At 39.4% G+C, this 25,454-nt stretch overlaps 1 protein-coding gene across 1 annotated transcript in view; it reads right to left on the reverse strand.

The window, feature by feature from the left end:
• The window catches only part of ATG10 (autophagy related 10), a 73,514-nt gene that overhangs the window by 8,898 nt on the left and 39,162 nt on the right, over nucleotides 1–25,454 (reverse strand). The window contains exons 3-4 of the mRNA XM_010213200.2: nucleotides 18,423–18,549; nucleotides 10,417–10,514 (exon numbers count right to left, since the gene is read on the reverse strand). Of these exons, the coding sequence (XP_010211502.2) occupies nucleotides 10,417–10,514; nucleotides 18,423–18,549 (225 nt within the window). The remainder of the gene's footprint in view (nucleotides 1–10,416; nucleotides 10,515–18,422; nucleotides 18,550–25,454) is intronic.

Here is a 25,454-nt window from a genome sequence, read left to right on the forward strand (position 1 = left end):
GTCATTTTCTGTAAAAAAAATAAACAGATGATTCTTTTTCCATCCTTGCCAAAAGAAGATTAATTCAGTTGTCACCATTTTAGCTATCTAGCATATAGTCTTAATTAATTACTATTTAAAATCTGTTCTTAAGTTACGAGATTCATGGAAGGTGCAAATTTGAAAGATCCAACAAGCTGTGAAAGTATGGGAAAGACAAGACTGGAGCCAGATTTCATCCTCTGATTAAGAAATGATGAGCTAAGAAAAAAAAAATCCACATAGGCATTTGACAAACACACCCTGGAAGAGTTTATTTTATGATCCAAAAAATTTCTGGACAAGAAGGTATTGGGAAAAGAAAGCTCACAAGAAATCAGCAAATGAGATATATTCCTGTGTCGTCTTTGCAGTTTCTCAAGAAGGTAATATATATCTGATAGCTAAAACAGAGTCATAAGACAGACAGTTACCACGAGGTAATAAAAGGAAAACAGATTTCTGCTGCAGCAGAGTAACAGAACACTAATATAACTAGAGCAGATATAAAGAGGCAACGAAGTGTCCACAGAGGCATGACTGAGCCCTTGTTTTGACTTAGGCTTCTCGAAATAACTTTGGTGGACCAGTAGTCTGAATTGTTAATGAAACAGAAAATTCTATGTTATTGCACAGGCACTGCAAGTTTGTCGATATTAGTGGTTATTCTCCCAATGATGGATCCAAACTAAGGCTACAAACACGGTACTACCTAAAAACCATTCTGTCAAGAGTTTGTCCTAGGCACTTAAGGATCTCTGTACACAAGATAGCATGGACATAGGTTTCAACCTGGATTGGCAACAATCAGCACAGTGGAGGCTGGAATTCCGAAAAGTGGACATCAGAAAATGCCAAGGGGGCACAGAATCCATGTCCTGCAAGGCTAAATCACCGGTCTCAGGATTGCAGCTTACCTCTTCTGAGAGTACAAAGAGCCTTGAAGTCCCAGTTCCTGCAGGAGCCCTGTCCACCAGGCGGCAGGGCATCTGGGGTCATCTCTCTCCTTATTCTTGAATTAGGCTGTCAGGCCTATGTAATGCACCAAAAGAGAAGCCAAAAAGGGGCTCTGATTGCCTTTAATAAAGTATCTGTCAAAGGGCTTGACTAAAAACATTTGTTGCGCAAAACAAAAAGGAAATGTGTTTAAATGTTTTCAATGACTTGTGAGTCATATGTGATTTATATGATCTTCACTCCCTTCAATTGTGCAATTGTTGAGGGGCTTTTACAATTTTTCCTAAAAACATTCAATGAGGAGAAACGTGCCATAACAAGCTTCATTCCAGTAGGGAATTGCAGGGGTCCAGGGAGCTTCTAACAGGCCTGTTAGAAGTGCCTGCTGGAAGGAGACAGAAAAGCAGCCCTTGGCAGCCCACAATGAGCACCGCCAGCCCAGGGAGGGAACCCACTATTAGATTTTTTTGCACAAAACCTCTGCTAATGAAGCTCCATGGCCCACAACCATGGAAGAAAAACCACTGCTAGAGAAATCATCTCACAGGCTGAATGGAAAGTGTTCACAGAAACATTTTTTTTTCCTGCAGAAGTAAAACGAATCAATAGAATCAATACTATTATGTTGTAATTCATCCAATTAATTACATATCTGTGTGGAAAACATTGTTAAATCTCCATTTCTGAAAACCGATTGACTCCAGCAACAGTAACACTAGGACTTGAAACTCTGCCCTGATTGGTGCCCAGGAACCTGCCAAGGATCATCCTACCCCTTTTTATCTCCACAAGCACACCCAGTAAGCTTCTTGGTATGTACTGAGGTGTTTAGTAAAGGGCCACTGCTTGAGTTTCTGCCCCTATGAAATTAGCGGGACTTTAGCACTTCAGGACTGTTTAGGCCATTAAGTGTTTAACATCTTGTAGAGAAAAGCAAGACTAAACTGATGAGCAGCTTCACACTATGACTTAGTGCTTTGTTTCAAAATAAAACCTGTTTCCTAGGTGGTGCAATACTATTGCTTTGTTTAAACACAGAAGGTCAATATACCACAGGAAATTTTAGTTAGAAATAAATATTCACCTAACTAGCCCATTCTGAGATTCTTTCCTCCGAAACAGGTTTCCAGTCTATGCTGATAAGATTCCCTTTCCTTAGGAAGTTGTACTAATAATTTTCCAAAAATATTAGGAGGGGATCCATAGCAACTGTTGATAGGACTCAAAATGATTTAAAAGCACTCTTAGCAACCTTCTGTTAAGATATACTGTATACAGCCTCCCCCACTTAGCAAAATCCCACAATATGGCAAGAAAGATTTGTATGTCTAAGAATAGCTCCCTACACACATTTTTCAAGACGACTGAGCCATAATGATTTAAATCTTCTCTACCACAGTTTTAGCAAGATGTGCCTCTACAACACTGTATCAATGCATTCTGTTCAGAGTTTTGAATCCCTTTGCCTTTTTTTTTTAAATCACACCATTAACATCCCTGACATTTTAGAAATAATGTTTATTGATTTTTCTGTTAACACAGCTATAAATTAAGTGATGTAATGGACAGGATTATTGAAGTACTGTAAAAAGCATGTCTTTCAGACTCTTAACTACATATTGAAAAAGAGCAGACTCTGGATTAATATAAAAATAGTGTGGTTCTGTGCTGTTTTGGGGGAAGTTTAGATCTGGATGACTATTCTTCATGTAACAGAAAGGACATAGAACAAGGATAACACTAGAATTGCATGCAAAGGACCAAATGGCAGAATAAAACCATCTGACCCACACGAAATCAAGAAATAAGTACTGGGGAAAAATCAGACACAAGAGTATTCCTAACTGCTATTATGAAAGCTTAATATCAGTTATTCATAGGACATAGCTGCTAACTTTTGAAATATAAATGTTATTAGTAAACGCAAGCAGCTTTATTAGTTGTTGGCAAAGACTCAAAAAGGAGTTGAAAGGTGTCTTTTCAGAAATGCATTAATATTTCAGAGGAATTCATTGCTCTTCCAATAGACAATCTGAACCTGAAGACGCCCAAACAACGCAAGGAGAAAACGGCACGATCACCTCGAGCCCTCACTCCGTCAGTAGGGCTATCAAAGCCCACACCTTCTCATTCTAGAGGTTATACAAGGGCAGCCTTTATGCTGACTCGAAGAACTGGGGAGAATCTTTTAACAGACCATCATATGCACAACAATGATGCCCTGTATTTAAGAATCTATTACAGTGCTTGAAGAATGGCAGGAGCCCGCCAACGGAGAAATGAACTCTGGAGGAAGGTGTTTTTTAGAGATTGCTGTTGGTTAGTTAGACCATTAGGTTTACCTTCTGCACTGCCCCAAAAGGGAAAATCTATGAAGAAGAAATTTTATGACAAGAGATAGGGACAGAACAGTAATGGAACCACAGGAAATTTCTCATTCAAGGAATCCCAAAGCTTCTTGCACCCTTTTGGAAGCAGAATTTCAGGTTAGCAGAAGACTGGAATTTATATAACTTTGAGAATTCGGTTTACGGTGTCCTCATAAACTACTGAACTTACAGTCAATGTCACAATGCTCCACAGGTGATTTTTGGAATGGCAGCAAAACACTAGAGCAAGCCAAATGCTGGCCAAATATTGCCTGGCAAAACCAGAACTGAAGTGTCATGAATGAAGCACCCCTTCCTGTAGCTGGGAGGAGAGCCTCACGTATTCCTGCGTTCTCATACATATTTTGATAATAAAGATAACCAGGTCTGAAGAGGGAGAAAAAAAAAAAAAAAAAAGAGGAATGTGCTCTACAACCCTTCAGAGTACTGACTCACACATTTATTTTTCAGATTATTTCTGCAGGATCTTCAAGCCACCAAGCTTTCATTCTTGTTTTATCGGGCAGTTTTTCAACTGTTAAGCCTCCTATAATAAGGCAATTTGATTTCTATCCTTGGATGTTTGATTTTACATTCCCTCATCACTAAACATTGATTAAGCCTTGGCATGCATACTTGATTGTGCTTATGACTTTGTTTTTTCAGAAGAAGGTCAGGATTTATGACATTATGATCTTAAAAACATAATTTTAGCGATATTTGGTATTGACTATGATCAAGTTGCTGTATTTTAGTTTTTAAAATTCTCTCACTAGTTTGCTTCAGGAGAGGAAAAAACAAACCAAGACATGGACTGGCACAAGCAGCAAGAATCAGAAATGTACCATGGCACATATATTTATGAGTTCATCCCTAAAATCCTCAGCCTTCTCAACATGCTGCCTCCTAGCTGTAGAAATGTCTGTTTTGCAGAGTGTTAATTCTTTCCCAGAAAAATCCCGCATTTCTGCCACTGGGCATGTGCATAAACAACTGTATCTTGAAAAGCCTGAACAGTTTATGGCCTGTGCCCTGACATAACTCCCAGCGCAGGCTTGTTGCAGCCATGCAGGCCTTCACGTCAGCCAAATCAGGTCTTGCACAAAACATGTGAGAAAGAAACACAAAAGAGCAGTTCTAGCTCCCCTCCACACTCTACAAGAGAGTAGAGAACTCTTCTGAGACATGAGAGACCTAGATTCAGATTTCTTTTCTCCCTGATTTAGAGTAAATCTCTTAACTTCCTAGGAGAGCAGCTCACTATTGACCTACATGGTATTCTGAGGTGAGTCTCTTGCTTTCCCCTGTTGTTCTACTTAGTATATATTTTTATAAATATCCATCGGGACAAAAAGAGAATGAAAATGACTACTGCTTTAACCTATTTTCCAATCTGATAAATGTTTTAATATTTTGTAGCAAGCTTTAGAAGATCTTTGTGAAATAAACTGATCTTTCTAATAGGTAACTGTTTGCATCACCAACCCAGTGCCAGTTCACACTCTCTGGAGAAACCAGTGATGTAGGTGCACACAGAGGCTACATCATTGTCTTCGTCTTTTGATGCAGCTGCTCCAAAATTGGTTTGAATCACCTGGCCAGTCTCAGATGAAAATTCTTGCACTGCTGATGCATATTTCATGCACATTCTCAGCAAAAAGGGCTTCAACATCACAGACTGTCATCCTAGCATCACGTCATAGACAGTTATTTTATAGTTCAAAAAAATGTAAACATCAATCACGTAAGACATATGAAGATCTCTGTTCTTTTTTTTTTAATTTATACTTTCAAATAGCTCAATTATTATTTGGAAGTTTAGCTATTAGATGTACTTTAAAACTTTCAGGGCAGCTTTACCACTAAATGCCATAAAACATACAACTTACATGAAAGTGGGTATATAGTTAACATGTCTGATGAATTAGTTATTATGTTCTTACATTTTCATGATCATCAGGCAAAAACTTTGAAAAGCAGATACATAACAAAGGGCCAAATCCGACGGTCTCAGGTACTTAAGGTCTCCATATTTCCAATTTCTACAACCAGGATGAAATACCATGTTGCCTGAAGCCCAAGGTATGGCTATAAACATATAATCACATTCAAATGCTGTATGTATCCATTCATGCTGGGAAAGATTTTCAAAATGATAAAAGGTAAAATATAGCCTTTAGAGAAAAACTGTAGCATTTTTTTTTTACATTGCTAGTTATTAAATTATACATTACTCTGTGGTAAGGTATGTTTGCCTTTACAATCTATAATATTTCTCCTCCTTCATTTGAAATCTGTTCTCTCTTTTCCTTTCTGTTTTTTGAACCTTTTCTTCCTCTTGTGTTCTTTCTTCCTTTTTTCCTTTAAATTGTCTTGCCATTTAGCATCTCACTATGGCACTTTTGGACTGCTGCCAACTCACTGTGTCTCTAGTAAAATCATATCTAGAATTTAATGTGGTAGATATGTTGTTCAGTTACACAAAGACGAATCATTGTATCGGAGACATGTTACACAATGCCACTCTGCATTTACCTAAAACCATGCTGGACTCCTTGCTGAATATCAGAGTATCAAACACGTGACTCTCTTACATCCATCTATTCCCATAATGACTTATTTCATCTTTTTTCTTTTCTAGACTCTTTTCCTTTCCTTTCTTTATCTTCCATTAATAAATGAAGTATCTCCAGGATCCTTACCCTCATTTTTATATTCAGTCTATTACAAATTCTCCCACTTTAGCATACCTATTTTCTGTCCCCCTCCCTCAAACAGCTAGATTTTTATTTACTATCAAGGCAGATATGTAGCTGGCTCAACAAATACTTCCAAAAAGCAATACCATTTAGGGAAAAAACAATTTAGAAAGGGGGGAGCAGAGGAATGGGGCAGTGTGAGGGCTGGCAGCCCCGAGGTTACCCAGAGCACTGCCACATGGGACGCAGGGCTGGGGCTGCAGCCTAATTTACAGGGAAAGGGAGAATTCAAGGGAGGGACCAGGGAAAGCTCCGTTTTTTGCAGTTCAAGAAAGGTTACAAGGAGACTTGGAAGGCGCTTCTTGTACAGAGTGCTCTTCTAGCATCCATTAATCCAAAAAGGGATAGAGACATTCTCGTGCAACAGATATCTCGGGTATCCTCGAAAGCCTCGCCACACTCCAGATAAACTACTTAGGACACAGGCAGGCAATGTCTCAACTCTCTTCCTAATTCTTTGCAAAAGAAGCTAAAATCAGAGTTGGCAACAGTTCTGAAAAGCAACAGTAATCCATAAATACTCCTTAATTTTCCTGTCAATACAGAATTAAGCTACTTCTAGCTCACACAGATCTTACCAGGTGTGCTAAATTGATGTCATTATAAGCCATCAGGAAATACCCACAGAGACCTGTAGCAACATTTAGAAGTTTTGTTAAACAGCTGTGTGTTATAATTGATTTGTATTATTTAAAACAGCTAAAGCAAGTTATCACCGGATGTAGGAAAGGGATGACTGAAGGCTCTAGGGAGATTTAACACAGAAGAAAGCCAATCACTGGAACTTCATTTAAGCATTTTAAGATTATTACTAGAGGAAGTGCAATTAAATCATCACCATTTATCAGCTATCATTATAAAATACTATGCAGCCTTATCATATTAATTTATTTATGAAAAGTAACTAGTTGACTTCTGCTTAATGTAATAAAAATAATCTAGCCAGGAAAAATATTTGAAGAACATGTTTGAAGATGCTGCCTTTGAAAATAAGCGTGACTTTCCACAATAATAAAAAGTAACAAAAAAGTTAAAATATTACTTTAGTATTGTAAATCATATTGGCAACTAATGCTAAGCTTTTTGGAGCGTAACCAGTGTCTCAGTTCCTGATCTCAGATGTATTTTAGGGTACAGCGTAAAAGCCAAAATACAGTTGTATCACAAAAGTGCATAAGCAGAGCACCCACATTTCACAAAATGCAGTTTCCAAAAGATTAGAACAGGCTACTGAAACTGTGGGATAAAACAGCACCTCAGTGTGCTTTTATTTTCCTAATGATCTGCTAACTATTGAATCAAAATACAAAGTCAGCTCTACCTAAAAATTAAGTGACACTGTGCATTTACTGTGCCTTGCTCAAATTTTCTTCCCTGTAGTGAATTCTTTGCAGAATTTAATTTTTTTTTGCTCTATTTTGGGTATCCTAAACTTTCTCTGACTGCTGTTCATACATACTGAGAGTTCAAGCCTGATTTGGTAAGTTTGCCCAATGACTTCCACTACACAATCTGTGTCCCTGGGGGCCAAGCCTAACCCATATAGCAAAATGGGTCAGCCGAAAAGCAAAAGGGGAAGAAAAAAATTCTGTTTCAGTTCAGAATTCTTATCTTTTTGGAGGGGAGAAAAAAACTCGTGGACCTAACTCTTGTTTTGATTTGAGCCTTGCAGGCTACTGTTTACAGTATGTTTTTATTATCTTCTCTAATTCCTTTGAGAATACTTTGATTTTTTACTGCTGTTTTGTATTTGATCTGGCATATGTATCTCTCAATTTACAAGGGAAAGGGTTTGCTGTAGCAGTGGTTGCTGGCACTGAACACACGCCTGGCACTGCTGATCGTGCTGGTGCTTTCCCTGCTCTCCGATTCAGCTCCAGAGACGAACACTTCCACACACTCTGCATTCCCTTTGTCTTCCTATCACTTGCCTGAATGACCATGAGCAAATGCACCCTCGTTGCCTGCTGCCTTTCTGCTTTCATCTAAAATTAGAACTGTAGACCTCTTAAAGCTAGTTTACCGGAGGCGCTCTCTTGCAGCCATGTGGGAAAGCACATTTCCAAACCAGGAATGCAGCTGGGGCCTTTGGATCAGGTTCAATACCGATGTAGAGCAGGCTAGCCCCACTGAAGGAGCTGAAATTCAACGGCCTTAAGCCACAGGTACCAGGTCTTCAGAGAGAAGCAACTACACACAAACCTATTGATAGCATGAAAGATGTAGAAATAAAGCTAAATAATTATGTAATGGAATTACTGGGAGATCTTAACTTCCCTAGCTGCTACCTGCCAGCAGCCTCAACTATGCCATCAGCCTTCGGCACACACTTCGTATTCTGGGAGAAACAGTTAAACTTAGTCTGTAATCTCATTTTTTTAAAAACAGAAACGCAGCTTAATGTTACACTTTGTAGTATTTTACTGCTATAACTGTATTCAATTCTACAAAACATTTTCACTGATACCTTCATTTCTGTTTGCTGCTGTGCTCACAGCGGCTGACCTGCCTCTGGAGAGGTGCCACAGAGACTATAGGTTCAGCATACCACACATATTACCACTCACCAAACCTGTTTCTGCAAGCCTCTGGATGCATGTGTCTCATACACATCTTCAACTATTAGATGCAGGACAATTTTATATTACTGCTCCTTAAGAGGTAAAAATAATCTCTGGGTGGGAGTGACCTGGTTTTCTTTTTAGCTTCCATCACTCTGATTTTATACATTCCACACAAATTCTTTGTTTTATTCTCAGCAGTACTATATTATGATTTATTACCTACAGCAAGTCACAGGTTCTTGTAGTGCTTTGCAGACAGACAGCAAGTGAGTCTGAATGTGGCTTCAGGCCACAGGAGAACGTGGGAGAGCACGGAGAAGGGGGCTGCTGGAGTACACGCTGCAGGTTCTCCGAGGCACTTTTGCAGGTGGGAGTACAATCTACCCACGAGCTACAACAGCTCTGCTGAAAATACCAGAGATGTTAGCCCTAAAGGAGTCCTAGCAGCTGATAGCAGGGTCACTGCTCTCTGTGTACTACAAGCGAAAAAACATGCATGTAGTGAAGGGTTAAATGAATAGTCTTTCTGTGCCATTTTTGCTATATACCATATATATTAGTTTCTATGCATGTTTTAGCTGTAAGTCATCTATTTCAGCTATAAATCACAAAACTGTAAATCTAAACTACAATATCTTATTGTGGAGAAAGTTATTTACCCATTTCCAATTTACTAAAATCTAATTTGCTGATGTTAATTCTGCATAAGGCAAGATAGATAATTGATAGTTTATTTAAAGGCAAGTATTAAGAAAGAATCTGCAAGCTCACAGTCACCCTTAGAAATGCCCAGTAAACATCAGACCCTCAATGCCTATGAGGTTCTCAAGAAGCTTCTGTAGTACAAGGAATAGTTTTTCACTGGAAATACCTCTAAACAGATCTCACTTGGGGTTATTTCCATATTGTGCCATCATAAATTGCTATTTTCCTGAAACCAAATTTGCTATTTGCTGAAAAGAGCTAAGATGGGGAAGACAAGAATGGAAGGGGTAGGAAGAAAAGTGACCACCTTATCTACATCTGACAACGGAAAACTTGGACCTAGAGACTCTCTGTTCTTTGTCCAAAGTTGTACTGGAGGCCTGGAGCCCAGGGAGGAACTCGGAGCAACCAGCTCATCTCCAAGCCATTCCCCACTCTTTCTATGCGCAAATATGACTGTTTTTGAAACAGCTATCATGACTTTGACCACTTTCAATAGAAGTTATTTGATTAACTCTAAAAGAAGACAGTAACATAACAAACTGTCTACTCATCTGTTTTTTCTTGTGTTCATTCACTACTTATTCTTAAGCACATTAGTCAGCAATAATATTTGACAGACAGAATAATTTTCTTTCCTTTAATCCCGAAGATTATTGCAGGTCTACTTAAGACTAAAAATTACACAGTCTTTTTGGTAATTTAATTCATAGGCAGTCTGTGAAATGCTACCATACTACTAACATATTTTACTTAGGGAAGTTTACTATTAAACCCATATTTTCCCAAACCAAAGAATATTCATCACCAATTTTTTCAGGTTTAACTTAGGAAAAGTATTTTAAATGAGTGAGATTGCCATATTTGGTCTTCTAAGGTGAACACCGACACATCTTTAAAAATAAAAGTATGCTGGTAACTGGCTCAGCATAGCCTCAGTTGGACTTCAGTATATTTTGGTTGTTTCCAGGAGGGAACAAGAGCACTGAGGATTCCCACAGATATTGCATTCACCAGTTTTGCAAAGGACGAGTGGTTTCTCACCTGCTGTGTGATAGTGTCCCAGGGCCCCTCCAGCAGCCGAGCCTGGTAGCAGGCATGAACACTTTTCCAGATTTCATCCAGGCTTAGAGCTCTACCATCTGGGGGGGCAAAGAGATAAGAACAACCAAGCACATTCAAAACTCTCAAGCAAGATATGGCTTTCATACGGAACACCAAATGTAAACCTGAAAATACTAATTATGGCAGATGGGTGAAAAAAAAAAAAGAACAAAATACGGTTGAACCACTCCTGGCGCTGTAACCTCTCAACAGCATTGCCCAAATCCTGACCACATAAGCATATAAAACTATCCCAAACTCTCTGTTCAGCTTTCTTCTCTGTCACATGGGAACAACAACTTACTTTTCTGGTTGTAAATTGTGAGGTTGAAATAATTTTGTAAAACAGTTCTTGGACAAGAGAGATTAAAAACCACAAAATAATACCATCATCAGTTGTTTCATGTAAATGCACATAATTCATTGTGAGAGAATGGAAAAATATTCAAAGAACAAATTTCTGCTGACAGAAGTTCAGTGTCCCTTGGTAATCTATGTTCCTCTGCAGATGCCTGCCTATATATTTTTTTTTTGTTGGGCTGCATTTATATGGCATTGTTGAACCAGGTTTTTATCTGTCAGGTTAGAATTATGCCAAGATACAAGTGTCAACCACTGAAAATAAGCATGTCGATTTTGCCTCAATATTTGTTTTTGACAAACAGCAATAGAATATTTTGATACATTTTCAATAAGTAGCTTCTTCTTGGCATTTATCAGGTGTCAGAGACCATTATCTTGTGATAAATAGTTCTATTCTAGTGACATTTTCATGTCTGTAAAATGAACAAGATTTATTCATCCAATTAACATTTGAATGCCATGTTTAGATATAAGTTGAAACCAGCTGCCTACAGCCTCTATTTTATCTTATTTTCTGCACGCATTTATTAAACAGCACCAAGTTCTGCCCTTATGTAAGCATCATATAGCAGAAACATGAAGATGTATAGCAAATTAAGCATTTGAGAGGCAAACAATATTAAATAGCTTTACTTTCCTATGTTCAAGAACACAAGACATGCATGTTTTCTCTGTCTTATGATGGCAGATATCACGGCTATGCTGGGGATGGCCTAGAGTTTACTAAGAATTTTGTTACAACAGTTCTTAGAGCACAAGTTAACTTTGGAAGAATTTATTAGTAAAACAGTTCATCTTTCACATGCACCTCATTTAAGATGCCATGGTTATTTGCCATTTTCCATGTTTTCTAGTCAACCCGCAAAGGCAATTCAATACAAATCCAAATGCAAAATCTAGAGCACCACAAATGTATAACAATCTGATTTACCACTCCAGAGTTTATTCTGTTCTTCCTATGTGTGAATTTTTTACAGTGATACTTCAGCAAACTGAAATCACACACTCTGGATGGATTTCTCTGACCCCAACCATCTCATTTATAGAAATGGTCATATACATTTGAAACACTAGTCACATTTTAGCTAAAAATTACCTGGATTTTTTCTTTACCCCATAGATTTTATTAGTTCATATATAAAAAGCAGTAAGTTTTCCATCATATCTCAGTTTGAAGTTACTTTTATTTCAGAGAAAGTAGAAATAAATCCAGACTCAAAGTGTTGCACTGGAGTGAGATCACAGTCAGTAAAATACTTCAACTGCTAACATACAGTAATTGCAATATTTTACTCAGGTAAAAATAAAGGTATCAAGTACCAAGACCCAGGCACTTGGATTAAGCACTTCTATACTGAAATGTGTTTGGATTTAAATGTGTTTGGATTTAAATTTCCCTAAGATTTGAACTTTCTGCCTTATTTTCAAAATACTTCACTAAACTTAGAATTGGTTTAAAAAGTGATGTGTTTTTTAATACTGAGTAAGGTGGATGGTTAGGTCCCTATCTTATTCTATGGCACAAAGACCTGAAAGTCTGCTAGTTCTCCTCCTCAAATAAACAAATTAAAAAAAAGCAACTGCAGCGCAAATGGCGATGGAAGGATTAGTATGCTACAAGCCTCTGGGGAAGAGGGGGAAATTTGTAGTCTATTCTGGTTTTGTTCTTGTTTCTCTGTCAGCAGACAGGGAAGCCTGGTAAAAAAAATACATTTCAGGTAATATGGCTGGAGGAGAGCTTTACATTTTAAAACTCATTGGTTTGTGTGAATTAGGTCACCTTTAGCTGTTTAGGATGATGTAACTGAAGACATTTGGTATATCCAAAGAAATCCACGGCTCCCAGCACAGCGCAAAACACACTCCTATATTCTCTGGGTCCTCTTTTCCGAGGGCTGCCCGCGCTCACGTGTTTAGCAGCCTCTTAGGCGTTCCTGCAACCCACCGAGACCTCCGGCATCCAGCAGAGCCCACAGAGACGTCTGTAGTTGTTGCTGCTGGCAACATGGGGCCACTGCGGCACCTGCTGAGCCAGGCAGCCTCTCTGCTTCCCTCTCCTCGTTCCAGACACGGAGCCGGACTCAAGCAGTCCAGGCAGGAGAAGAAGGCACTGGCACCGTGCAAAGGGAAGGGGCAGGAAGGGAGGCTTCAGATTCACCCAGCAGTACATGCATCGTCTACACCCACCCACAGCAGCACAGCTGCTGAGATGTGCAAAGCTCCGTGTCTTAGCCTGCATATAGCCAGGAATAGATGTGTTGCCTTAAGTGAAATTTTGTGGCTATATGTATGCTTTGCATAATTCAACCCATGAACTAATTTACAGATTGCCACCGAGTAAAACGAATTGTACATCACCCAGCAATAGTGGCTTGTAGGTCCACCAAGCAAGAAAAGGCCAAAAGAGTCTGGAAAATAACCTTTTTTTTTTTTTTTAAAAAAAAAGCAATAGTCATAAGAATAAGCAATAGTTAATCAGCAAAGGACTGAGGGCTCCATCACAGTAGTGACTCGTGGCATTGAGGCTACACAGGAGTTGCACAGTTCCAATTGACTTGATACCTTCATTTCTGTAGAGGGCAGAAATTCTCCAGGCATAAAACTCCAACTGGATTTTCAGAGAACGCCACTGAAGGCTCCCCAGTTGCTGTATTATACTTATTTTCTTTTTTTTATGATAGTTTTGATAATTTATTTGATTTCTAATTAAAGTTTGTGGGCTTGGCTTTTTAAAAAAATATATATATTGCAAAGTTTGACCTCCACTCAGATTACACCCAGTATCAAGTTTCTTTTACAATCTCAACCTTAAAAGAATACTTTGGAGACATTTGGGAAATGGTACAAATCCATTTGAGGCTTCATTATGAAATACTTTCAAAGAGATACTAGTACTTTTTACTCTTAAGAAACCATTGCCACACAAGAGAAAAACACCGTTCACATCTTAGAAGAGTGTTTGTTGATTCAAATTATTCAATCTCTTTATGTCTGAAGCCATGATATGTTAACATGAGACAGGTATAGACACCATCATGATCTTAAGAGCAGCTACTTTTTCTGAGCAAGGACATAATGGCCTGCCTTTGAGTTGAGAGAGTAAGTCTGATTTCTGGAAAAGTGCATCAGTCAGGCCTGGCACTGTTATGAACAGGGGCATAAATTCATTCCTTCAGGAGCAGAGAAAGTTATGTTACCTTAGGCTTTCTCTATCTACTTTCTAGCATGATTTTTACTAGCTTCCTCTACCTGTGTAGGAAAAAGAGGAATAAGAGAGTTAAACTATTCTTGGCATGTAGAATGTCCACCCATGTCCACCTGTGGTTGTGTTGCTGCCAGCTCACTGTCAGGACAAGGGGTCTTGGAATGGACGGCTTTAGTTGATGATAGTTCAGAAAAGACCAAAGTTTCTTGACATCTTAGAGGCTAAAAAAGGAGAAAAATTACTCTACTGATTAAAGAAAGCTTACTGGACCTAGCCCAGCCCATCTGGCTGATGCCAGCATCTAAGGGGAAGGCTAATTGCGTTTACCATCTGTCTCCAAGAAGGCTAATTGCTGACATCAGATCTCAGCAGGGCTTCATGCCTTTCTTCAACTACCTATTTGGTAATCTTGGAAGCTGGAGAAAGAAAGAAGGTCTCCCATTTCTGAGAGGCAAGTCACACATGACACTGGCTTTGAAGAAGTTAGATCCTGCAGACCACTGTCCAGAGCTCCTGACTAAGTAGACAGTAAGGTTCCCCTTATGAATATATACTTGTGAGAAGTATCATGAGTTACTGAAAAACGTACATCTGTGCCCTAAAAACAGCTTCTTGTATCCTATAATGTTCTCAAACCCTTTTTCAGACAGAGGCATCATATTTAATCATTATTTTAGCTGAAGTGTTTTTCCTTGCACAGAACAAGATTTCCTTGTAAAGCAGTCCCTAGAGATTACCCAAAAGTTTAGATATCATTTTAAATGTTTTAGTTCTATCGTAGTTCAAATTTCAAACCTTTACCTTGCACTACTTTCCATATCAAGCTTTCTCTGGGAAAAAAAAAAAAAAGATGATTGAAGATGAATTCCAAAAAAGAAATTACTTCATCCAAGTTAGAAAGAAGCAGGGATATGGACACTATGCAACTGTCTTCCTGTGGGAAGGACTGTTCTAAAACCTTTGAGCACAATCGCTAGCAGACAGGAGAGAAACTTTTAAGTCCTCACTGACATAGGCTTCTAAAGATGCCAATCATGTTGATACAGGAGCAGATCACCAGAAAACCTCCACAGCAACTATTTTGGAAGCCTGTATCTGGAGGTACTGCCAGACACAAAACAGTCTCTGGAAACTAGACTCAAATACATGCAAGAAAGGGAGGTTTTAATTATTCTAGAACAGTTCAGTTGGAAGACAGACCAGCAACAGTTGCTATTAAAACATACAAGGTGAGGAAGTGAGTACTGCGAACAAAACATGCAGAACTATTCAGTCAAGTTGAACCAAAGAATTACAATTCTGCAGGCTGCCCCGGGGAGCAGTGGCTCCGTAAAGCAGCGCCGCAGAGGGGGCCGCGCTCTGCGTCCCACCTCCGGCCCCGCTGCCGCTGCCGCCGCCCTGGACAAACCTGCGCAGCGCGGCAGCGCAGCAGCCGCCAGGGCAGTGCAGCAGGGCAGCGCAGCAGGGCAGTGCAGCAGGGCAGCAGGCGTCAGGGCAGTGCAGCAGGGCAGTGCAGCAGGGCAGTGCAGCAGGGCAGCGCAGCAGGGCAGAAGGGCAGGGCAGCAGCCGCCAGGGCAGTGCAGCAGAGCAGCGCGGCAGACACCAGGGCACTGCAGCAACTGCCAGGGCAGCAGAGCCGCGCGGCAGCGCTGCAGGGCAGCGCGGCAGGCACCAGGGCAGTGCGGCAGTGCAGCAGTGCAGCATGACAGCGTGGCAGTGCATAAGGGCAGTGAAGCAGTGCAGCGCGGCAGTGCAGCAGGGCAGCAGGGCAGCACGACAGGGGAGTGCAGCAGGGCAGCAGCGTAGCAAGGCAGCGTAGCAGTGTAGCAGGGCAGCGCAGCAGTGCATAGGGCAGCACAGCAGTGCAGCAGGGCAGTGCAGCAGGGCAGCGCAGCAGTGCAGCAGGGCAGCAGGGCAGCGCAGCAGGGCAGTGCAGCAGCACAGCGCGGCAGTGCATCAGGGCAGCACGGCAGCGCAGCAGGGCAGCGCGGCAGCCGCCTGCGCGCACGTACGGCTCCTGCGGCTGCTCGCAACGCGCTCCACGGGAGCACGAGCTGGAGCAGCGCGCGCACAAGCCCAGGGAAACCATGAAGCTTGGAAGGAGCCGAATCTGTTAATTTAAGCTAAAAACAACAGTAGGGATTCAGGCTGTTAAACCAATGTAGGTTTCAGAGGAAGATTTTTCCCCAACTCTTTTAGATAAAGGATGCCATGAAAATTGCTAAATGTCCAGGAAAGGGGTGAGGGAGTTACCACAAGCAGACCATTAGCTTTCTAACTAAAAGACATAAATCTCACCGCATTACCAGCCTTCTCCATGTTAGATCCAAGGCAAGACAAAAGATTCTTTTGCTCAGATGTCTCAAGTGATTGTGAGTTGATCATGACCTGTATGTTCCCGAAAACCTCATGATGGGATCTTCAAAGAGCATTGCAAACACTAGGTAAATAATTTGCTGTGATGACAGAATTTTTTATTTGCAAAAGTAAACTACCGAGAATTAAAATGCAAGAATATCACTTGAATACCTTCTCGGAAAAGTGCTTATTGCCAGCATTTTTTATGCTTCTCTCTTCAAGAGTCAGAGAATGTTAAATGTTAAAGAAAACCCAGGTGATTATAGGAATTATTAAAAAAAATCCTTGCTTTCCATTGTGAAAGGTTCCCAAGAAATGTTTTAAAACGTAATTATACTTGTAGGAACAATTACAGTTTTGTACTGTGAGGGGAGCTGTTGGCACATAATACTAAGATTATGCATTAGATCATCCACTAGCTTCTGTAATATCCACTTCCAGCTATAAGGAGTCATGTTTCAACACCTCCGATTCCCTGATGCTGACAAGCTAAACAACTTGTTTTGTCTCTGGGAGCTCTTCTCTGGTGATTAACTGCTTATGGTGAATACTAATTATATGAAAGTACAGTACAGTAGAAATAGTGTCCTATTTCCTCTACCTGCAGCATTTCCATCCTCTTGTGTAGAAACAGGGTACTGTTAATTCAGCTAAAGCCAAGATGATGACATTTTTTCAGTACCACAAATAGGTTAATCTGCCTCTTATAGCAAAACTTTCTTTATCCTTCTGTCTGCACAGTAAGTTTAAATGCAAAATACTGCATACTTGTAAAAGCTTGTAATAATTCCAGAAATAAACTTACAGAAGGATGTGTGCAAATGAGTGTTCTGTTGGTGGTAAAGGCAGAGCAATGTCCCCAGTTCCCCATGTCCCAGTTTGAAAATTTACCCCAAGTTATCCATTCTTTGAAACTGCACCTCAGACTAAAATATTTTCACCAGGGAATCTATGAGAATTTGTTCTTCAGTTTTAAATCTAAAGTGCCTTTTAAAATGCTAACACTGCAAAATTAGAAACCATTAAACAATATAAGGCAGAGAGTGATTAAATCTACCAAACACATTCAAAGCAGCTTAAGCTACTTTTTAATTAAAAAGAAAAAGATATCACTGGCAACATTCAGACATCTTCATCTAGATAAAGTAAGGAGATTATTCAAAACACAAAAGATGCTGATGTTACCATGCAGAAGACTGAATGAAAAGACTTGGAGATCTGAATCCCCCAGCCCTGGGTCTTTGGGCAGAGAGGAACTGAGCACAGTGAATGCTGCAGTGTGATCACTCTATGTTTGCTGATTAAATAAGTGACACTAACAGTGGCCTTGGAGGGAGGCCGTGTGTTCCTCCTTCCTTCCTGACAGGATGGTGAGTGAAATCACAGTGGCTGTAGCAATTCAGTAATGAGTAAAAGAAGTACGTATTAGAGAGGAAAGAAAATCCATTGGTGTTTCAAGAAACAGTTTTAATACATAAAAAAATGACTAAAGACAACACCATACTGTTGTTATTTTTTCTAAACAGCAAATTTAAGTAGAAAACAGCACACAGTTTTAGAGATATATTTAGACCCTGGGCTTGTAGCTCACATTCAGGCTTCACATTAACAGACACAGTTCTGCTGAAGCCACTGTAATTATGTCCACTCATTTCACAGCCAAATTCGGACCTGCAGCTTTAAGGTTTTCTTTTTTTTCTTTTTTTTTTCTTTTTTTTTTTTGTATTCATTTAAAGAAAAGAACAAGAAAAATGACCGGCAGTTTTAGTCAACCACAGGCAAGATGCCAGGAGCCAAAGATCAGCCTCCTTCAGGCTGAGATGATATCATCTACTTCAAGGTCCTGAAGATCAGTGTCTGGTGTATTAGAAAATTTACTGGTGAACAGTCTCATCTCTGATTTTCTTATTACATATGGCCATTACTTTGTTCATTACTTTAATACAAAATCTGTTTTTAACATCTACCACATCCTACATATTTTTCATCTTCTCTTTGTCTAGTAGAAAAAGGCTCTTACCTAAAAAGCATGCCCTGAAATACAGCACAGGTACTTGGTAGCTGCTGGAGTACAAGACATGATACTCATAGCGAAGCACTTCTGCTGTTGCACAAACTCCATCTACTTGAGAATCATCCAAAGATTCCTAAAACAACAAACATGAACAAAATCATCCAGCAACTTGAGTATTTGCAACAAGGGGAAATTAATTACCACTACTGTAATTAATTTAATAAACATAAAGAGCAGACATAATAGGGATCACCCCTTGCACAGCATTACTCATTTGAATTCCTGAAGACATTTCTTTGTACTAGCAAGAAAAACACTGAAATCCAAAACCTGCAACGACTCCTCATAAACTTACCAAATTTCAAACTCTGAATTATGTACAAAGATTTGCAGAACTGGGGTCTTTATAACCACAAGCTGCTTTTGTAGATAAAATAAAAACACAAATCTCTCTCTAAACTATGGCAGAACACTTGTAAAATAAGGTGCAGCTGTAGCTGTATCTCTCTGCATTACCTTTAGTATAGACCATTTTAAAACCATATCCTTAAATAACCTGTTTTTGCTTGCCAAAATACAGAGCAACTGTGTCCAAAAAAATTCTGTTTTTAAATGTTCCTTGCAAAATGTCGGTTTTGCTATAACATTTCTCAAGGTGAGTCGATTTTCTCCTCTCACTGTATGTTTCACACATGAAGTAAGCAATGCTCAAAATTGCAAGAGGTGGCACTTAATCAGAGCATTGAGATACACTCCAGTCATGATGTAAACCTCTCAACATCTTTAGCACTGTATTAGTTTTGAATTAACATTCAGATGGTGGTTAAGGAGGTGGATGTTTTTTCCAGAAACTGTTGATACTCAGCATCTCTGAAAATGGAGTCAGAAACTTAATAAATCCATTAAGATTAAATATTTTAAAATAAACTTTCCAAGAAGATCCAATGGGTGTGGACTTGTTCAGTTTTCAACCCCCCAAATTTACATGCATGAAGTAAGCAGCCCTAATGCCCCACAGGTTGGGTGTGCACTTCACGAGTTTGCTTTTGCCAACCAACTGCCAATGTTGGCACACTACTCCCTGTCCAACCAAAAGGAATAAGGTTGTACAGAAAAGAAAAACCAACATCCTTTGAAAGTCATGTTGGTTTGACACATTAGAAATTTAAAGCTATTTTGTATTTTTATCTCTCATTCTCAACTCACCTTGCTTATTCCTCAATCTATGATGTGATACAAGAACTGATAAACTATAGCAGCCATCACAAAGAGAATACTTTAAACCTTTCTGACAGCCCAGGTAAAAGTGATTTCACCCAAAGTAGGCATGTTAGACAACCAGATGCTGCTGAGGCACCTGGATAGGAGATCAGGAACAGAGAGTCCAGACCAGGGCTTCAGACCTAGCTTCAGATTTAGCTTTGAAAATACAATTTTAGACACTAAATGAGAAAATCACAGGTTCTCAAAGAAGAGAAGTATCCTGGGAAATGGTGGACGGCTATAGGAATGCTTGATTTTAGCTTATCAGGAAACAGATATCTAAACACTGAAACGGAACATTAAAGAAAATCCTCTTCGTGTTAACCCAGCTTTAAAACCTGTATATGAAGGGATATTGCAGACAACATGCCAGAAGGGACAATGGTGATTGCTGTATCTAACTTCACAGGCCAGGTAGAATTCCATACACTCTACCCGGTTCCTATCAAAATGTGTAACAGACTAAGCAAGTAAAGTCTTTTCTTCTTCCCACATGTCAGTTCCTATGATCAGATGTGAAATACAGAGCTAACGTTACTAAAAATTATCTCATGAGGAAAAGAAAATACTACTACTTCTCTTTAGTAAACTTAACTTTTTTAAAACTGAATAAATTCTCAATGCTTCAGTGAGGAGTACAATAAAGGAAGGGAAAGTAGCAGATTACTTAAGTAATTAAGAAGGTGATAAAAGAAATGCTAAAAAAAAAGAGATTGATTTTCAAGTTTGTAGAGATGGGGAAAGGAAAGAATCCATATTCACAACTGAACCTAGATTAAAACAAAATCATCATGTGGTAGAGACATTAATGTTTCATCAGATATTATGGCCTTGCTTATTGCTTAGTCACTAGCTTACCTTGCTCTAAAATAAAACTGAATATGTACAACATGTTAAAATACGCTTGCCAAGCTACTTCCATTCTCTTGTTCTCCTGGAAGTAAAAAGACTACCTCTCTACTGCTGATACATTAAATATTGTTATTCCACCAAAAAAGCTACATTTATATGCATACTCCTCCTTCTGCTTACTCTGCATCATGCCTAAAAAAAGAACAACTCTAATCTGTAACAATAGAAATTAATATCTAATTTACTATTATTTCAGATTAAACGAAAAAGAAATCATATTCTTTTTATAACTCCTAACACTGAGGAAAAGAAATAATTTTACTCAAAGCTCTATACCCCTTGGGAAAACATATTTTATAAATATCCTACTATCTCAGAAAGTAACAAATGAAGCTAGGAACAACTTTGTCCCTAAGAATTCAGCTTGCTGGGTTAGCAAAGATTGCAGCTGGTAAGCAACTTCGGTCTTCATTTGCTGGATTAGGAAAAGGAAAACAAAGGAGCCAATCTTTCTAATTTCATTTTTCCTTGAAATGGCCAGTGAGTAAATCCTCTTGAGAACTCCTGCCTTTACCAGGACATGAGACTCTGAGCTACTTCCCACAACATCCTATTATTTCCAGAAAAAAAAAAAAAGAGTGGTTTTATCCCGAAGTGGCCTTTCCAAAAGATCTGTATAGATTGATAGCAGGAAGCTCAGTGGACAAGGAAAGAAGCAGCTTTTCACTGAACACACTACTGTTCTGGAGAGCAGTATATTTGTGGACACATTCTTATTGCATTATCCTGTGGTTCCTCGGAGTGCTGGTTTAGCAGCAACTGAAATCAAGCAAGTCACACTCCTCTGCTCTCTAACAAGACGGACACTGGGCTGCTCTGAAGACTCTACACTTACTCAAAATAGGATTTGATAAACAGATCTCTCTCTCTCTCTATATATATATATATTTTCTGCTGCATCTCTGGTGACAAGTGTGTGCATTGTATTTGTGATCTGCATACATAGACAGATACTTGAATCCTCCTTAAAGCCATTTCTAATCCCTTTTTTTTTTTTTTTTGGTAAACAGCAGTGGCAAGACTTCTTCCATAAAAAGAGACAGCATTGATGTGTAATCCCGTATTTACAGTCTCTGTAAGTATGATGCAGAGAGTTTATGTAGGGAAACTATATTTTGGAGCCTAAAAGTTTTGATAGTATCTCTCTAGCTGATGAGATAAACTTTACTGATGAGATGACTAAAATGAGCACAGTTAATTTAGGATGATCTTTGGAATATCTAAAAATCTATGTATGGTTAAATAAAGCCATGGAGCCTGAAAGAGTATTACACCAACTCAAAAGGCAAAGTTTATTTTCTGCCCTTTAACCAACCGGCTTTCCTTTCCAAACATTTACTGATAAAGCCTTAGATGCAAAAAGCAGATGTAATTTTTCAAAAAAGTCAGAGAATTTCATTTTTGTCATAAATGTCACGATAGCCTCTTTAAACACTTTAATGTAACTGTTCTATTTTTCCTTATAATGTATACTATTGTTCTATCTCTTTTGAGCTAATACTGCATTTTATTTATTAGACAATAGTGAAATCAATTTTAGCATGAGAAGGTTGCATAACTGCTGCAAAAAGATTCACATACATATAAGCGCAGCAAAACAAAAAAATTGGCAACGAATTCCTAATTTTATTTAAATCCTTGCTAAGATAAACTACACATGCCTAAGTAAAAAAAATAAAATGTTAACAATGAAGGTATTTTGACTAAATTGCAAACCTTAAAAATGATACAAAATAATTTAATTTCTTTATTTCTTGTTTTGGTAATACAATTTTGTTACATGACTGCCATGCTTCAAGTTAAAACTGCAAATCCAGGACACACGGACTGTTTCCTAAACAAATTTGGAAGTTGTCATCAGGAAGCATCTGCTACTCTATTACGCTCACGTAAAAGCATTCTTGTGCTATCATAACAGACTATTGAGCAGATGTTTAAAAGCACTATACCCACAGCAATGTATGTATGATAAAACAGATACACAGCTACCATCTAATTAATTATATTAGTTCCCTCATAAATGAATTATCACTAATTTTAATTGATGTAAAGTTGTTCTCAACATTTAAGTATCCCCTAACCTAATCGAGTTGATTTGTTCCTTTTAAAATGCTGAATTATTTAAATCAATAGATAAGAAATTACATTGCATGCCACTCTGAAGGCAAAACAACATACTTGTAGCCTTATCAAAAGTTACTATTTTTATTCCTTCTGGTGAAGAAGTAAAGCTAAAACCCACTGGTAGGGAGTGACTTTGATAGCTGGAGAGAGGCAGATGGTCTCACTGCTCTTCAGCTGGACCCGTGATGGGGAGGCTGAAGAGCCATGGCCAGGTGTGCATGAAGGCAGGGTGCTCCCGGAGAGAGGCCTCCCATGGAAAGGGAAGGCCCAGGGAAGCACCCGGCTGCGTACGCTGGGAAGAAGACAGAGCTACCTGGAAGAAGGGGACTTTTCTCTGCTGACACCGAAGGGTTCCCTCCGTGCACCTCACCCAGAGCGAGGCAGGCTGTGCCAGGGCTCCTCACTCAGCCCCAACTCCCTGTGAAATGCAGCAGTAGCCAAAAGGGAAGTGCTTGAACCAAGGGCAGCCACATCTCTCTGGATATCTACTCGCTGCTGCCTTTCTCCCAATTCCCAGGTTTCTCATCTCTTTTTTTGGTGTTTTGACCTCAATTTCCTTGTGCTTCGGGCAAGCCTCCTGGGAAGATCTCCTGCATAAGCATGGAAGGATTGGGCTGCAAGCAGGAAAGAGAGGAAAAGGTGACGCAGGCACAGTTACTGGTACTGCTAGTTTAGTCATAAGAGGGGGCAAAAAGGAGATGCAACCTGGATTAGTAAGCAAATTTGATTTCACTGCTTAGAATATATTTACACTTAATTTCATTTCAGCCTCTAAACCTAAAACCAAATGTCCCACGCTTGCATTTCTTTAACTCTCTTTCCTGTGTGTCCTCTTTTTCCAGAACTGACTGGGAGCTACCGTGTGAAACAGAAGGGCTTTCATGGAGCAGCTCCCCTCCCAATTCAACACTTTCCCTTTGGCAAATACAGAGATCTGAACATGAAAAATGAATGGTAGGACAGTGCTCATCAGATAGAATTAAAGCAGAGCTTAATGTGGTGGGTGCGGCAGCGTGGTGAGATGGTATCTGAGCTCTTTATTCTTCCTCTTGGGTGTTCTCCACATTTATTTGGACTGTGCCTCACTTTTTTGCCTGCAGCCCCCACTGTTCTAGTCTCTGCAGGTCATTTTGCAGTTGGTTTTGGTCCCTCCAGTGCAGGCGCTAAGTTCTCCCCCACCCGTCCGCAGGCCTCAGATGTCTGCATCGGATTCTCCTTTCCCTTCCTACAATAAAAATCCAGAAGAAAATCGCAACAGTGCAAGAAGTAGCCCCAGCCTGGGAGGAGAACCAGACCTCCTGTGCCCTCAGCAACCACTTTCCATGGTCAGGATAAACCGGGTGATGCAGGAGAGTAGCCTGGCGACCACTGTGCACATTAGACTACAAAGAAGCCTGGATTCTAGTTCCGAACTAAGTATTTTTAAATATGCAAGGAGGGCTATAAAAAAAAAATCCCAAGGGAAAAAAAGAGCAAAACAAAGACTTGCAAGAATCTCAAAATTATGTTTTTTTTTTTTTTATCTTAACATAGCGACAGAACTTCAGTTTGCACTGAGTGATTGCCAGTATTTTGCTCTCACTACTAAACATTTATATTTTGTTTAAATTGTATAGGCTCTAATCGAACTCACTCCATGGTATCATGGCCTGTAAAAACTCACAGAAATGTAGATATCTTCCTGAATAATTTAAGTATAAGATGAATAATATACAAATGTCTTCACCACCAGTCTCAAAAAATTTTATACACATTGCCAAACTGCTCATTTATCTCAAATATATGGGGAATATATGGGAAATACAACAATCTCCATGTGTTTTCCAGGGTGGCTATCATTAGTTACTGATGAGGCAAGATGAGGATAAGAAGAGAGGCCAGGAGAACTAAGACTTCACTCATCTTTAGGTTTTAGTTTCTGTATGTGGCTACAAAATCCTCCCTTCTATCTTCATAAATTTCTTCAAATTCAATGAGCCAGGTGAAGAACTTGGTTAAAAACTGCCCTTCAACAACCAAAAAAGTTCCAGTCCTTTATATCACTTAGTGATGTTACCAAAGATACTTCCCTACTGTTTCCTTGAAGAATCATTAACCCGCAAAGGGAACAATTCGAAAGTGAGGTAAGGCAAAAAGGCAATGGATTCCAATGGGCACATGGATTCCTTACATATTTCATTTCCCAAAGGAAAACCTTCTAACTGCAATCAGCACTCTGATTATGACACCGCTAAAGAATCTGGTCATTTGAATGATTTTTTTTCCCCCACAGAAAAATACAGGTTAGTAAACAAAAAACACAGCCTTGTGTCATCCAAAGCATGCCAAAAGCCCTAAACCAAAACTCCCAGTCCAAAAAGATGCAGCATGCAAAATTGTGGTAGTCTCTCATGCATTAACAATCATTTCTAATGGTTGGAAATTAGATTTGCCTTTTGATTGCTTTAAAACTGTTATCACAAGTGAAAGCAAAATCTATTCAAGCGAAAGAAGCAACGGACCATGAAAACAGAACAGTTGTGAATTTGTTCTTCATATAAAAATGAAGAATTCTTTCAAAATTGCTCTTCATTCTTCCCGTGTTGTTGCACAGAAAATGCAGAATTTGGTGTTTTCATCCCTCCACCAAAAGAAACATATTCTTATCCTCTTTGTAACACAGTAAGTACAGGAACCCATTCTGAGCGGGGCTGAGGCACCGACACACTGAACGTTAGAAAACTTCTCCCGGTGGACTCC

Source organism: Tinamus guttatus, unplaced genomic scaffold (assembly GCF_059628265.1).
Source record: "Tinamus guttatus ecotype Peru unplaced genomic scaffold, ASM5962826v1 Tinamus_guttatus_pri_ptg000149l, whole genome shotgun sequence".
Taxonomy (NCBI): domain Eukaryota; kingdom Metazoa; phylum Chordata; class Aves; order Tinamiformes; family Tinamidae; genus Tinamus; species Tinamus guttatus.